The sequence below is a fragment of the Pleurodeles waltl genome, chromosome 12, assembly GCF_031143425.1.
Source record: "Pleurodeles waltl isolate 20211129_DDA chromosome 12, aPleWal1.hap1.20221129, whole genome shotgun sequence".
NCBI lineage: Eukaryota > Metazoa > Chordata > Amphibia > Caudata > Salamandridae > Pleurodeles > Pleurodeles waltl.
In genome coordinates, this window is record NC_090451.1 from 307,881,300 (window position 1) to 307,897,785 (window position 16,486).

At 44.0% G+C, this 16,486-nt stretch overlaps 1 protein-coding gene across 8 annotated transcripts in view; it reads right to left on the reverse strand.

Annotated features, from left to right (window-relative positions):
- The window catches only part of CHD9 (chromodomain helicase DNA binding protein 9), a 1,629,153-nt gene that overhangs the window by 1,189,050 nt on the left and 423,617 nt on the right, over positions 1–16,486 (reverse strand). For all 8 annotated transcript variants that reach the window (XM_069216350.1, XM_069216347.1, XM_069216351.1 and 5 more), the window contains 2 exons: positions 4,130–4,216; positions 3,376–3,513 (listed from right to left, as the gene is read on the reverse strand). In XM_069216350.1, coding sequence (XP_069072451.1) covers positions 3,376–3,513; positions 4,130–4,216 — 225 coding nt within the window. The remainder of the gene's footprint in view (positions 1–3,375; positions 3,514–4,129; positions 4,217–16,486) is intronic.

The window sequence follows — 16,486 nt, forward strand, 5'->3', positions numbered from 1 at the left end:
TAGGTGTCGGGCTTCCACGTTCAGGAGCACTCATGCTCAGAAGGTCTTGTGTGCTGAGGCTGTAGGCATTGTGGGGGAGTCTGGCAGGGGTGGACCCAAGGGAGACTTGAGATCTTAGGAGCTGGGGGATGTCGCTGGCACCAGTGACCCACATCAGCTGGGTTCAGGGACCACAGGTGCAGTGGTTGCTTTAGCTTTGGATTTTCTCACTCCACAAGCCTGTGGGAGAGAGGGCCTGCATGCAGACGCTGTAGGTGTCTCTGGAGAGTCAAAGATGGGTGAGACCACACTGGACCGAGTCTCTGGCGAGCTGGGGTCCTACATTGGGACAGCGGGTCGGCTTCAACCCGGGTCGTGCACGTCAGGTGCTGTGGTCACTTCCTGTATCAGATTTCCAGGGTTCCGGCAGCTGCAGAGTCTTTTCCTTGGAGTTTCTTATTACAGGGCAAGTTCAGTGCCTGCGGGAAACCTGAGTCTTTATTGAAGGCTGAACGAGTTGGCTTATTTTGCAGGATCCTTTGAGGTCAACAGGAAGGCCAGATGGGCTGGTTCGGGGTCAGCTGCATCTTGTCCTCGTCTGCTGGTGTAACTCTTCTTTGTCAGGGTATTCCTAGGTTGTCGAAATCTTGAGTTCTAGGATTCAGGGGTGCCACCTAAATACTAAATTTAGATATGTTACAGGGAGTGCCACTCGGTAGCCAATTGGCTGACCACCTTTAGGGTGACTACACCCTTCTCATGACCACTTCCGTTGGAAAGTGGTCATAACCCTAGTGGTCTAATTCCTCCGAAACTAGACGGAGGAATTTGAAAAGTAATGTCCACTTCAGCTCGTCCACCTTAGGGGTGGGACTGGCATGAAGTGGGCACACCTCCTAATCTAACAAATTTTCCCACCTGTGTGGTCACTAAAAGTGTGGTCAGGACATTGGCATTGATCATCACGCCATTTGGAGAGAAGTGGGTCGCATTACAAAGGCCTTTGAAGCTGCCCATCCTAGAATTTCCATCCTGACTGGGAGAGAAAGTCACACCTTTTGTCTCAGGCCGTTGTGAACGCTTGCTCTCACCTTGGGGGGAAAGGGAGGGGGGGGAAACAGAACACGTCTGTAGTGGCTGAACTGGTCAGGACCAGTCAGTCAACACACTAGTAGATTGTAGGTTTTCAGGGGACACCTCTAAGGAGCCCTCTGTGTGCATTTTTTAATAAATTCATCACTGGGGTCAGGAAGGATTTATTATTCTGAGATGTTTGATACCAAATACTCCCGGATTCAGAGAAGCCATCATGTAGCTGGGGAACTTGTAATGGCCAGTGTCCAGCACATTAATTTAAAATGGTTTCTCTGTGCACTTACTAAGTCTCAGAATCGACAGAGATATAGCAGGGGCATATCTGCTCATGCATATATGCCCTCACATGTACCGCGATGCACCGTGCCTTTGGGGTGACTTACACTTGCCACATGCAGTGATAGGGGACCTGGCACACAGGGATGTGTGACAGGTCATGTTTTCTATTTAGCCTGCATCTAAACATGGAGCCTGCAATGGCAGCACTTGTGTAAGTTTGGTATGGGGTCTCTGAGGGTGACACAACCGGTAATGCAGCCCTCAGAGGCCTTCCTTAGTACCCCCAGGCCGTAGGTATTAACCAGGGTACCATTTGATAGGGACATACAGTGGTAACTAAATAGTTTGTCAATTGTGCAAAACAACTTTGCAGTTTTGGGGAAAGAGATCTGGCCCTGGGGACCTGGTTAGCAGGGACCCAGTGCACTAAAAGTCAAAGCCACATCAGAAGCCAGGCAAAATGTGGGGGCTAACCATGTCAAGAAGAGTGCCTTCCTACATCAGTGTGTTTCCACACACTCAAGATGCTCAAGAAGATCTTCAAATGGATCCTCAGTAACACCCACAGAACCGCCACCCAAACCCTTATCAACAGTGAGCAGGACTATGGCAAGGCTCTCTATGCTGGAATCAACATTCAACTGATCAGAACACTCCAGACCTTACCACTCAGCCAGGCTCCTACTCTCGCACACACAAACCAGATCTGGAAGGTGTGCCTTCTCCTACCTCACTCCTAAAGCTTGAAACGATCTGTCCATGCACATTAGGGCCTCCTTCTCATTTCTTGAATTCCTCAAGAAACTGAAGACCTGACTCTTTACCTAGCTCTGACCCCGACTCAGCCCACACAACTCCTCTTTCACAGGGATTTCCAAAGCTGCAGCTAGACATGTCAGAAGCCTCAAGGGAACCAAATGGATACACATATGAAAGGAAAGCCTCATCTGTACAGCAGAAGATATGTACAGTCAGTTTCATTTTAATGCAGTTCTTCTAGCAGGAATAGGTTTTCATAATTAATGTATTTATAAATAGTGAAGATTTTTAAAGATCCACTCACACATGATGTGTTGTGGAACATCGGAGACATGCTTGACTCTTCAGGAAGCTTAGTGCAGAGAAAACCAAACCTTTCTGAAAGCCAAAGCTATTTCAGTAAACCTTTTTGTCCCCAATCTAAACAATGAAGCAGAAGAAATAGGGCCGCTTCACCCAATTTCTTCCAATACTTTATCCAACATACATATCAGCCTAAGGCACTTTTGAATTTAAGTGCGTGAAACAGAACCACTCAGCACCAGCGAGCTTATATTATAAATTGCAGCTCCAGCCAGTTATCTATGAAGGTTGTTGCGGATAAAGAAATCAGAAGGAATACAAAAATATCCATTAAAACACTCAGTCAATTGACAAAATGTAAAAAGATCAAACATTACGAACCTTGAGGACATCGAAGATCCTATAACAATGTTTATGGTACAGTCTGTCAATTTGAGACTTTCAATTCAGTTGTGGTTAATTTATCAACACCTTTCAATTAAATGAGCGGATTTGTCAATGCTTAGGAACTACAACATCTGGTATAACTAGCAACGATGTAATCTGATTAACATGTGAAGGAGGATACAGGTGAGAGGTGCGTGTTTTTGCCAGATTATTTAAATCTATGCACCTTAGTTACAATATATATGTGTTTGTGGATAGACATATGTGCACACAAACATGCAAAGCAACACAGGGCAACCCACACAAACTATATGCCGACTAATACAAAGCAGACATGCCAGTTTGCTTGTTTTGCATTCAAGCTTTCAAAGATTACAACAAGCAGTACATTGCAGAAAATGTTACCGCTGGCAGCCATTTGTACACCCTCAAAAAAGCAGTAAAGATCATATGTTGTGACTATAACATTACATCATTTATTATTACAGAATTTCTCTGAAATATCAGTTAGTGATTGGAACACTACTAAGATTCCAAATAAATCAAACAGAAAACAAGTAGGCATCATCTTACCACATGTCTTGGATCGGGTCTGTAAGCTTGCAGTTGTTCAAATTCATCTATTTTAGTTTGGTCAACATCTTCTTTTAGTTCCCATGTACTATCTTCATAGGGCAATGAACACCATTTAACTAAGTAGTAAGTAACCGACTGCAAAAAAACAAAGGAGCATTCAACTAGTTGTATAAGTCTGTGTGCCTCATTCTGAGAGGAGTTGCCCATTTGAGAAACAGCACAACTTGCAAGAACTCCACTAATATGCTGTTCAACCTCCCAAGTGAAACTGTATTGTCCTTTTCTACTTCATGCTCTCAAGTACATCTCATCTGATCTCCTTCCTGTTATTCTAATAATGGCATCTCCTATTCGTTCTTCTGCACTCCATATACCACTAGGTCTCCCTTTCCTTTGCTCAATCTCCTTCACTTCCTGCATGTTCTTATCACTTTATCTCCTATCCTTTCTTCAAAACACCATTTGACCACATGAGCTACAAATATGATCACTGCACCATGGAAGTGGCAGATGTGTATGACCTTGCCACAATGAGAAGCAGCAGGATTGTCATAGTGACAGAATTATAAGAGACAATAAAAGTTAGCACTTTGCAATAAAGTACCAAGTAGTTTGTGACCATTCCAATTTGTGTGTAACTTATCTAATTTAAACTGAACACTGACTAAAGAAAATAAATATTTCTATGTGGAAATTAGCAACAGTATCTTTGATAACAACTTGTTTGAAATACATGCAAGCATTGACTTACCTCCCCAGTATCATTATCTTCACAAAATGACACTTCTAACACACGGTCCACTTCAGTATAGTCTGGATTAAAAAATTCTTCTTCCATCTGCAAATCAGTAGTAACATTATGAGAAAGATATTGCTACCGGATAACACATTCCCTCTTCACCATATTTAGCATAAAAACGGCAAATATACTGGACGTGAAAATCTACACTCTGGATAACTTGAAGCCAGGCCATTTTTTACCTTAGCAATTTGATAAACCCTGATGCAGGGTAAAGCAAAGAATAGCAACTGGTCAGCAGTCTGATCCTGCAGGAGAACAGGGTCACTACGGAGATATAAGAGTAGCCACTACTTCATGGTGTAGAAAAGAGCCCACAAGACGGAAAGTGCAATGCAGGATGCTTAAAAAAATCAGCACCCGAGAATCTGGAAGCTTCTGAATTTCAAGACCAGCAAGTCCAAGTGATGCATCTAGTACTGAAAGAAGCACTATCTTCCAAGCTGTGTGACATTAGCCTAACATTCAATTTTTGTATACATCATTCTATTGTTTTCAATTTAAAATTATTAGCAACATGAAGCTGGGCGAACAATACATCGATTGCTCCTTATGAATCTGAACACTTAAGATGATATTTAGACACGTCACCAACTACGGAATAAGACTACCTAGAGTAGAACCCCTTACCGAGGAAGAGGCTTGCAGTATCAATCTTTCTTCCACAAACGACCAATCCTCATCATCAAGATGTTTGCATGGGGAAGTAAGAGAGAGATAGGGCTGGGCTGCTTCTTCAGCAATTGCATAGCATACTCTTTTCTCACTATCTTTTAAGACCTACTGCTCTGAAAATATTTCCTGCCATTGCTGAAGGAATGCCCACATCTGACCCCCCAACACTGGCATTCTTGGAGACTACTGAGAGATTTAGGAATTGTGGTGGTAAAGGAGAAGGAAAATGTTACTTAACAAGTAAGCCTTGGCTTGTGGCATGTAATGCTGTAGATTCACATGCTGTACATGATCCCGCCATCTAGTGTTGAGCTCTGATGTGTGCAGTTGTTTTTCTTGGAAAAGTCTTTCGAGTCACTAGGGACTGTAACTTCTGCTTTTGCTGTTAATGCGCATGGTCATCGAATCCACTGTTAAATTGTTTTCATGCATGTCAGGTGAGGATGAAACGTGAAGCAAAGCATAGTATAGAAAGATGCCCAGACCAAAGGAGTTTGTGAAAGAAAAGTCAAAGTAACTAACAGGTATCCGGGAAGGAGTGTGGGCGCAAGGAATCTACAGCACTGCATGCCACTAACCAATGCTTACTAGGTAACTAACATTTTTCGTTTGAGGCATGTGTGGCTGTAGATACACATGCTGTGCACACACTGTAAAGCAGTCATCCTCCATAAAGGGTGGCCAGCTTGCTGCAGCTACAGCTATTGAAATAGTGTACGTTGAACTGCTTGCCCCACACTGGCTTGACGGGACAGCACATCTACACAGCAATGTTTTGTAAAGGTATGTGGTGAAGGCCATGAAGCTGCTTTGCATAAATCAGGTAAAGGGATGTCTCCTAGGAAGGCCACTGAAGCATCCTTTTTACGAGTGGAATGGGCTCTAGGTGAAATGGCTAAAGTTCTTTTAGCATAACATGTTTGGATGCATTTAATAATCCATCTTGCAAAGCCCGATTTAGAAATGGCTGTTCCCTTGTGAGGTTTGGAGAAAGCAACAAAAATGTGTTGTGTCTTCCTGAATGATTTAGTCTTGTCAATGTAATATGGAGCCCGTTTCACATCTAATGTGTGCACAGCCCTTTCTGCAAACGATTCAGGTTGAGGAGAAAAATAAAGTTCAATGGACTGATTTAGGTAGAACTGTGAGACCACGTTTGGAAGAACGGTTCTCCCAAGGTTAGTGCTTGAAGCTCACCGACACGCCTAAGCAAAGTGATAGCAACCAGGAATGTTACCTTCCTACCTAGTAGGAGTGGAGGGGGCTCAAATGGAGGGCCCATTAATATTGTTAATAATTTTTTTTAGATTTCATGTTGGAATTGGTGGCCCGGGGGAGGAATGACTCTTAAGACCTCCTTAGAGGGCATTGATGATCGGAAAACTAAGGAAGTGTGCTGACTATTTTGTAGGTATGCGGCTTCTACCACTAGGTGTAACCATACAGATGAAAAGGCCAAACCAGAGGTGTGCAAATGAAATAAATAGCAGACAATGTCTTGTACTTTGGGTGCTCAGGGATCAATGTGTTTGGAGTGGCAATAGTGAACATATCTTTTCCACTTAGCAGCATAACAGGCCCGGATATTACCCTGCATCCCTCTTTGAGACTGTCTATACATTCTTCTGGGAGATTGAAATAACCAAATTCTAGGACTTCAGGAGCCAGATTGCAAGGTTGAGGGACCTGGGGTCCGGGTGTCTGTTTTCTCCATGGTTCTGCGTGAGAAGGTCCTGCCTGGTAGGGAATGTTATGTGCAGAACTACTGAGACTTCATCTGTGTAGTGAACCATGGTTGTTTTGCCCATGGGGGAGCCACCAGGATGAGAGTGAGAGATGTCTGTCAAAGTTTGTGTACCACGGAAGCCGTAGAAGAGATAAAAAGGTGTAATTCATTCCACAGTGCATTTTCCCTGGACTGTGGAAACCTAGAGGCGAAGTTTGGGCATTTGCCATTTTCTGCTGTGGTGCAGAGGCCTATGTGTGGTCGTCCCTAACACTGAAAGTCTTGTAGGGGGACTTAGTGATGGCGTTCCCACTTGTGGACTTATTGGTGCCTCCTGTTGAGGAGATTTACAAAGCTGTTGTCCACTTCCAGTAGGTACTTTGCTAACAGGTGAATGTTGTTTGAACGCCCATCTCCAAACGGTCTGGGCTAAAGGAGAAAGTTGAGGGGGATCTGGTGCTTTTGGAGATAATACATGGCTGTGATATTATCCGTCTTGATGTGGACTACACTGCCAATTAGGTGAGGAAGGAAGGCTTTCAGCTCTAGGTGAACAGCTAATAGCTCTAGGTCATTTATATGGAGATGCTGCTGAGTTGGATCTTGTGGCTGTGCTCCCTATCTGTAAGAGATGCGTCCACTGCTACGGTCCTCTGCGGAACCGGGTCTAGGAAAGGTTGACAGTTTAACAGGTTGTTTGTGTTCTACCATTGCAGGGAGTGGCAAGCTTGACGACCTACCAACCCTAGACCTTCCCATTGACCCTTCGTTTGAGTCCATTAGTACGCTAAGCACTCCTGCAACAGACGCATGTTTAGCCTGACATGAGGTACTATGGCAATACATAAAACCATCATACAGAGGATGTGCAGGACTGTCCTGACTGTCACCTGTTGACCTGGTAAAATTGGGGAATAAATGCCTGGAATGACTGCTTCCTGGCAGTATTCCGGTAAGCTATTCCTAGTGCTGAGTTGAGAAGAGCTCCTAGATAAGTTTGGATCTGAAAGGGTTGGAAGTGATATTTTAAGGCATTGATTGTGAAGTCTAGTTCATGAAGTAGGTCTATGGTGACCCTAGTGTGTTGGTGATATTTTTGACTAGTTGCACTTTTTGATGAGCCTATCATCTAGGTATGGAGGACATGTACGCTCTCGGTCTGTGCAGGTGAATGGCTACTACCGCAAGACATTTCTTCAAGACCCAAGGTGCGGTAGTGGCCCTGAAGGGGAGCACTTTGAACTGATAATGCTGGCCATTTATTACAAACCTTAGATACCAATGCTGTGCCAGGTAAATAGGAATATGGGAGTAGGGATTGAGTGCAGCCATGAAGTCGCCTTCTTTTAATAACTGGGTGACATCTTGAAGACTGACTATGTGAAAGTGCTCTGAGAGAATGTATTTGTCTACGGGTCTGAGATCCAATACTGGTCTCAGGGATCCATCCTTTTTGGGAGTAAGGAAGTACAGTCAATAGACCCCGTGCTCTGTTGGTGGAGAGGAAAAGGTTGTATGGCTCCTTGTTTTGAGAAGTGCCTCTATTTCTTCCCTGAGCAACGTTTGATGTCATGAGGAGAGTGCGGTTGAGAGGTGGAATACTGGGGTGTGTGGAAGTGAGCTCCAGACAAAAACCATGTTGGATAATATCCAGCACCCACCGGTTGAAGGTGATGTTCCCCCAGGTAGGAAAGAGCCCTTGTAGACAACCCCTGACAGGTTGTGTTATCAGTGGGAATGGGAAGTCAGGGTTTAGTGGTGGATGGTATAATGAATATGCTTTTGCAGTTACTTCCCCTATTTGAGCCTCGGTAGCACCCTTTAAGTGAAGTTGTTTGGCTTTGTGGTTATTAGTATGAAATGGAGGTCTCAGGAGAGGTTGTTCTGGACCCTCCATGGTAGGATGAGCAGCAAATTGAGCCATGTTGAGAAGGTGTTTGCAGTGCTCCTATGGCTTTCACTGTCTCAGTGTCCTTTTTTAGTCTTTTCTAATTCAGTATCTACTTGAGGGACAAATAAATGTTCCCCATCAAATGGAAGGTCAAGAAGATTCTGCTGTACCTCCGGTTTAAAACCAGAGACCCAAAGCCAAGCACGTCTGCACAGCAAGACACTCAAGTTTATTCCCCAAGCCACAGTATCCCTCAGAGGCTATTTTGTAGTCTCTTTCTGTGTTCTTCTTGGAGGTACTGAAGGAGATCTTCCATCTGGTCCCAATGGGCTCTATTATACCTGGAGAGAAGGCCGATGAAATAAGCGATATGTCAACGATTGACAGATTGTGCGGTTACCCTCTTTCCTTGCTCTTTTATATGTGGTTGCTACCACTAAAGAGTCTGGTAGAAGTAGACATCTTATGTATAGCTGATCATTACAAGACGCTCTATCTTTTGCCTACCACTGGTGTTATAATCCTAGCTCTTACTGGGTCATTGAAATATCAGGGGTGTGACAGAACACAACCTTTAGCATTGGTAGGTATTGGGTAGAACACTGTGTAGAGGAAAGTGTCTCAAGGAGGAAGGGGCTCCTTGTGTAGTTGTACCTTGTGGAAGGTGGCAGCCCTACCAATTATGTTATGATAAGTAGTTGTGTCATCTGGGGGGATGGTTTTGCAGGGTACAGGTTGTGGTCTGTATCTGCTGGTGGGTCTGTGTCATATGTATTCCACAGATCATCCTGTGGTGGGATATCAAGAGTGTCCCTATTGTCTTGTCCCTTTATATAAGAATGGGCTGATCATTCCGGTGAATCTGGTGCAGGGTCAGCTGGGGAAGCAGGTGGTGAGGGTGAATGGTGTGCAGCAGGCAGGTATGATGGGATTGTGTGTAAAGGACTTGTAGCCTTATCTGTCTCTGTTTAGGTGAAGTTTCTAAGTCCAAAGCCTCTTCAAAAGACAGATGCCTATTGGAAGGTCAGGCATCAGTCTCTGGAGGACCAGTAATTATCCAGTCTGTGCCTGGATGGATCATTATATCCTTCTGCAGAGTGTCTATTTCCTCCTTCAGTCTTTGAAAAAGGTGTTCCACTAACCTGGACCCATGGACGGTTCTGCTTTGCACCAAGTTCTCCACTCCAATACCGATATTTTCAGCTCTGAAAGTCTTGGGTCAGGTTTTGGTGCCGACAATGGCCTGTGTTTTTATGTTCAGGTTTTCGTCTCCAACGCTCGACTCCGAAATGGGACTGGTCAGCTCCAAAGCATGCAGCTTTGATGACTTCTTCAGCAACAAGGTAGGGCTGGGCATTTCTGAAAACAATGGTGGGTTCCCACCATGGCCCTAAGGCAGTGGAGGACCAGCAATCTGTTTGCATAGTTCTTGAATGAGTAGTCAACCCTTTGTGGTGGTGTGCTGAGCACAATGGCATGGTGGTGGGGGCACAGTACTCGCAGCTAGATCAGCAGGCCTTAGAGCTTGCATCTCAAGCTCAGGTTTGGACACTTAAGGACCAAAGTAAGGCCACGAAAGGCAAAGGCATATGGGAGCGATGGTCGACAAGATTCAGCCTGATGAAGCTGAATCTGTCAAACAGAACGGGGGAGGAGAGAGAGAAAATATTGACAAAAAGCAGGTATGGACCAAGAAGAGTGCAGCACAAGAGTGTCAAACCAGAGCACACATCCGTACCAGATGACGAAAGAAAACAATCTAACAATGGAGTCGATGACCGATGACTATGTGCATTACCAGCAAAACAACAAGTCACAGTACCTCGTGACTCTAAAGACTTTCTTCGAGAAGAAACAACTTGCACACATCCGAGCCCAATATTAGATGGTCAGATTATGCACAGCACACGTCTCAAACATAGTCTATTGTGATCTTCCTCTACCTAAACCTTTATAGTTGTGTGGGCGAGAAAAAAAATATATATGCTGCTTCGCTGTTGTTGCTGCTGCTACTGTAGGTAAAGTCTAGAAATGGCAGCCTTCCCTAAAATAACAGTATTGATAGTTAAACCACTTGGAAAGAAAAGACCAGTGCTAAAGCAATCCCCCATACTTTTTTTAAACCTCTTTAGTGGGATGTACATTCTATTGGTGAACTGTCATTGCCCACTGAGAAGCATATTAAGGAGTTACAATTAAAATCTTGTCTGCAAATCAATTTGTCCACATCCCATGATGACGGAGCACTCAACCTGAATCCACCAAATATGCCATGGTACCCAAGCCCATCTGCATTGCCTGCGTTGAGACTTCTAATCTTTTCTTAAGGTAACTTGGTGCTACGTTTTCTTTTGTGGCCTAGTAAATTAGGCCCTCATAAAGCAACTAACAGCAGGTGTGAGTGTATCTTGCCAGGAGTTAATTATCGTTAACACAGATACAGTGCGAGACTGCCAAGGGTGAAGACCTTTTTGAACAGAGCATCTAATGTTTTTTTTAATTCTTTATGAGTTAACAGAAAATCTGTTCATTTTAAACTTGCAGGACAAGGCTTGTCCTACAAGTCTTTTGAAAGGAATCTCTCTGCGACTCAGTCATCAAAAAATTCATGCAAGGTGTCAATGGCTGCAATATTGGTAGAGGTTTGGAACAGAAGGCAAGACAAGTGGCTCCTCCTCTTACTATTATTTTTTCCTGTAATGGGAAGTAGCAGTTTTCTTTTTTATGCCTCTTCTCCATAGATTGACTGCCAGAACAGCTACAAAGTGTAGAGTTCAAGGGAGTTACAGATTTCTCCTTCAAGGAGACAATTAACTTGGCTTTTCGCTCGCGCACACATCTGGGGTCTGGTTACAAAGGATGCAGAACGTTGTGTTATGGAACCTAATGAGGCGCACACACACACACACACACACGAGTTCCTTTCAAGTGCTGACATCAGCGGAAGACAGGTCCCACAGGGCTTGAAGTATGGCGATTTGGAATGTGACATACTTCAAATCTGAAGGGGAAAAAAATCTAAGGCAATCAAAGGAATTGAGTTAAAAAAAAAAAAACGGGGACTCCAGATCCTGCATTTGTGGAGGCTCTGGAAAAAAAGGAGCTAATGTCACAATCCAATAACTATAGGACTAGTAACAGACACATGAATTGATGAGCACTTCTGAATGAGAAGGAGGTCACTAGTTGGCCTTTCAAGTTTTCAATTGAAGGGTTTGAGAAATATTAACACCTGAAAGCTGCCAGTTACAATCTTTGAGATAAATGGACAAGGAAGGTTCTTTCTTGGCCAATGCACAGCAGATCAGAAAATCTGCCACTAAATGGGACCACCTAAACACGGACGATGATCATGTTGACATATGAAAGACAATATATAAATCATGCAACCCTTGACTGCAGTTGATGTCAGCCCATCCTCTGCACGAGAGAGTTAGAAATGCAGGAAATCATAAAAACATGACTCAAATCGAATTTAAGCCTTATGATCCACACACTACACAACTTTGATCAACACATCAATTAATTTTTCAGTGTATTTCTGGCAGACAAGACACTAAAACTTTGTCACTGGAGCTATAGGACTAGCTGGTGCAGCTCTGTCTACACGTCAACAGCTGCAGCTTAAAGAGATTGGGAATAAGGGTCTGACCGCCCTGCCGCAAGAGCAGATCTCCTGTGTAGAGGAGGAGTGCAAATGGAGTGCCAACAGATCAACATACCCAATCCTCTTTGCCCAATCAAGGGAAATTAAATTTGCTGTGCTTTATCCTCCCACAGCTTAGGAAGGACTTTATAGCAGGCCCCAAGACCAGCTCAGGTGTCATATCAAGGAACAATTCATAGTTAAGTGCATGTCACAAAACAGAGTACAGTTCCTGTTCTGGGCTGTGGAGAAAGGGTACACAGATGGCCACCCAAATTTGCAGAGGATTCCTCCATCACTCCATATGAAGTAGTTCCCACTCATGGTCCCTCCAGTGGGAGGTGACTAAGCATATACTCTCATGTTGACAGACCCTGGCAGAGGGGCTGCTACTGGGAAAATTCCCTTTTGCTTTACCTGACACAGGCTAATAGTCTTCCAACAGAATCCACAACCCCACAGTGCTTGGTCTGTTAATATAATGGGCAGTGGTGGTGTTGTCCAAAAGGATCTGAATGGTGCTCCCTGACACGGAGGGCAAGGCCAACTGAAGGTAGCTCTTGCAAATTCCTGTGTAGATGCTACACGGCACAGCAGGTCAAAGGCCGGTGCTGTCATGTCCCCTGACAGCGAGGAGTCGTTAATGACCACAGTAGCCTGCGCTTGAGGAGGAGGGAATGGAAAAAACTACTTAAAATTAGAGAGGCTCATCCAGCAGTGCAAGCCAGGGTTGAAAAGACTGTTAGATCTGCACCTAAGCCAACAGACTCACTGCTGAAGGTTATGTCCATCCCAGTGGCCTCGGTATTTCCCAAAAAGTTAGCAGAACGCACCAAGGAATGTAGACTTAACATGACGACGGTCCCACAGATTGGACCACATTATCCAAGACACACTTGGGAACCTGTTCTGAGGTATCACAGCCATCAGAACCAGCTTGGAAAGGGTATCTGTCGGTGTTCTGGTACTGTCACAACTGAAGTTTCAGCCAATTTCAATAAACTATGGATGTGGCATTGATCACACAAAAAGAGGGACTGTCTGATGTAAAACATTCTCAGTTCCCGGCATCCATTTTTTTTAGATTCCCTATCTAGAGGGGCTGTAGAGGAAAGGCATTGGAGCTCAGTAGGAAGACAAGCCAAAACCGAAATGCGCTCAGGCAACTGGTGCAAGGACAAGAATTTTGGGTCAAAAGGAGCTGGCTTATGGCATCTGGCAATTTGTTAGTGGATCACTGGCGTCTGTGAAACAGCCAGGACTGTTCCAGAAGAGCCTCATTTCATGAGAGCAAAGCCTTTGTAATCAAAGTAGTAGATTGTAAGATCTGTCAAAATGCCCCTTCTATCATATTTTATGGACCTGTCCTGTTATAAAGACCTATTGGGTAGGGGTTACTGGTGTGGCGGCCAGAGTGCTGGGGAGGGAGGTCCCATTGGACCCTAAGCTGCTCCTGCTGAATGTGACAGGGGAGGAACACTGGTCGAGGCAGCAAGCACTATGGCTAGCTATTGCAGCGATAATAGCCAAACGCAACATAGCACGAACATGGGGTACAGAGTCTCCGCCCACGATACATGAATGGGAGAAGGACCTGGGCTGGTGCAACAGTGTTGAAAAAGTAGTATATGGGAGCAGGGGCTGCCCCAAGAAATGGGAGAAGATCTGGGATGGTTGGGGGAACTATAGAACCATGGGATGACTTTGTGAGGGCCAGGTGTAGGAGGGGGGCGGTCGGGTCCTTGACAACACCAGACCATCAGAATGGGGAGTTGCTTGAGCGCTGTGTGAACCCTTCATCTTGCTATTTACAGAGTTGGGTCTCTGAGTTGCAGCTAATCGATGGGCAATCTAATCGTTGCTTGTTTATTATACAATGGCTGTTTCATTGTTTAATAAAAAAAATTATAAAAAAAATAAATCTGTCAAAATGCCATACTTAGGCAAAGTCAAATCAAGAAACTTTGTAGCTTTACGCACAACTGTGATATAAGAAAATATTTCTTCTGTTGGGGACCCAGAACATTAAGTGACGTCTCACTCTGCAGAGGTGTCTAGGCCACTGACATTTTTTAAGTCAAGGTAAAAACCTTCATCAGAGTAAGGATGAAGGAGATAGTCCGCCTCTGAATCATCTCCAATTCACCCACTGCCCTTATGAACCATATTTATGGTGATGGAACCAAATAACTTCTCCATAATGTTCCCTGAAAGGCAGTGCTCTTCAAGGTGAGTTCTGACCCTTTCTTGTTCCCCTGGAGAATTTCAGAAGTTTTCAGGGGGTGGCACTGGTGACAACACCAAACACTATCCCAAAACCATCTCCAGGGTGGATTCTATGGATGGCACCAGACGAGATGCACCACATTCTTCAACTTCTTTTTAGATGAGGAGCCCTGAGCTTGTGGTGGCATTGGAGTTGGGAGGCACTGGTATCAAAGGGACCAGAGTTGCCTGAAGCGGCCCAGAGTGTGCTGTAGCGATCCTAAATACATCAAACATGGCCTGACAGAAGATCTCCACCTGTGTGTGGTAAGAAGACAAGGTCAGAAATCTGGCTAAATGTTAGGCAGCTTTGGAATCTGAATCAATTGACAGCCCAGCACCTGGAATTGAACCATATCCTCGAGGAGAAAGACTATTTGTGCTTCCTATGATACTTTTTGCACTTTTTTTTGGAAGACGATCTCTTGGGAGGCTGTGCCCTCAGAGACATACCTGGAAAAAAAGGGATATGTTTTGACATGTCCCTCAAGGCTTCAGTCAGGAGTAACTTGGGCTCAAGCTGCCTGCTGTCCTTCAGTTTCATCAGGGAGCTCAGACAGCAGTCATGGCATCATGCTTGGATCCAAGACATCACATACAGATGTTGTGAGTGGCTTTTCCGGAATGGCTCAAATCATGAAAGAGACCATTTGATTTAGTTGTTGTGGAAACTGTAAAATCTCAGAAATACTTCATCAGTAGAGCACTGAGAGTGAGTTCCCGAGGTGCAGACAAACCAAGACCAATGCAAGTAAGCAGTTTGGTGCATTTAATACATTTACGGACTCATGTGCTGTGGCTAAAGTCGTAGCTGGAGCCAGAGGGCGCAAGATACTGGTGCTTGATTTATTTGCTTGATCGTCCAGATGACTGGAGACTATTCTCAAAGTGAGGAATCAACGTGAAGATTTACCTATCAAAAACAAAAAACATGTTATTTAACTATACAATGTAGTTCTCCAGTATTGAAATCTTTCATAGATTCACATGCTTGAATTTTCCCTTTTGTCGAGGTGGGAGCCCATTGTAATTATGACAAGCACTGCACAGCATAGTTTAAGCAAGTGACATTGTTAATCAATTCACATTGTTTCATTAGGAATCAAACTTCAGCTAATCAGAAATCAGATGAGGATGCACTCTTCCCCTTAACGGTCACCATACCTCAGATTTCTCAGCATGAGTGAAAAGATATTTTGCTTGAGGTTCCTATTATGGAGAAGGAAGAGTCACATCAATCTATGAAAGTTAGCAATATTGAAGAACTATAGTGTACAGTTAAGTAATTTGTTTTTTCTCCAGTACTGACTCTTTCATAGGTCCACATATTTGAATCTGAATGGCAAGCAGTTATAAACACAGCAGAATGTATTTTAGGAAGAGGTGGGAAGGAGACATTTAAAGCAAACCTTAAAATACATTGCAGAGCTTACCACAACGAAGCAGATGGCGAAGGACTGTTTGACCCACTGCTCCATTGCGGTTTACTGTGGTATCCTGGTAATAACGACATGTGAATGTAAGCCTGTTATTCCATGTGGCATCGCAGATGCCTGGTAAAGGTATCCCAGCAAACAGAGCAGAAGATGTAGACACTCCTCTTGTGGAATGTTCTCTGACCTTTCCACCCAAAGGATTCCCAACCTTTTGATTGCTGAAAACTAAAGCTGCTGAAAACCAGCAAGATATACTCAATAGTGCATGTTCTATTCTTTTGAGGTCTGCAGACTATGGGAAGATGAGCAGGCTTTCTGAAATGTTTAATTCTATCTAGATACAATTTAAGGCAATGCTTCACGTCTAAAGTACAAAGTATTCTTCATACTGCATTAGGAGGATTCCGGGAAAAGGCTTTAAGAACAATAGGCTTATTGAGGTGAAAGTCTGCTAGAATATTAGGAAGGTAATTATGATCAGTTCTCAAAATAACTGTCTCCTTTGAATTGTAGATATGGTTCATTTATTGAGAAAGCTTGAATTTCACAAATTCTCCTTGCAGAAGCTAAAGCCAGTCACAGTCATTTTCCAGGATAGATGTTTGAGATCTGTTTTATGTATGGGCTGAAATAAGTCTCATTAGCCAAGAGAAGACTGGATTTAGCTTTC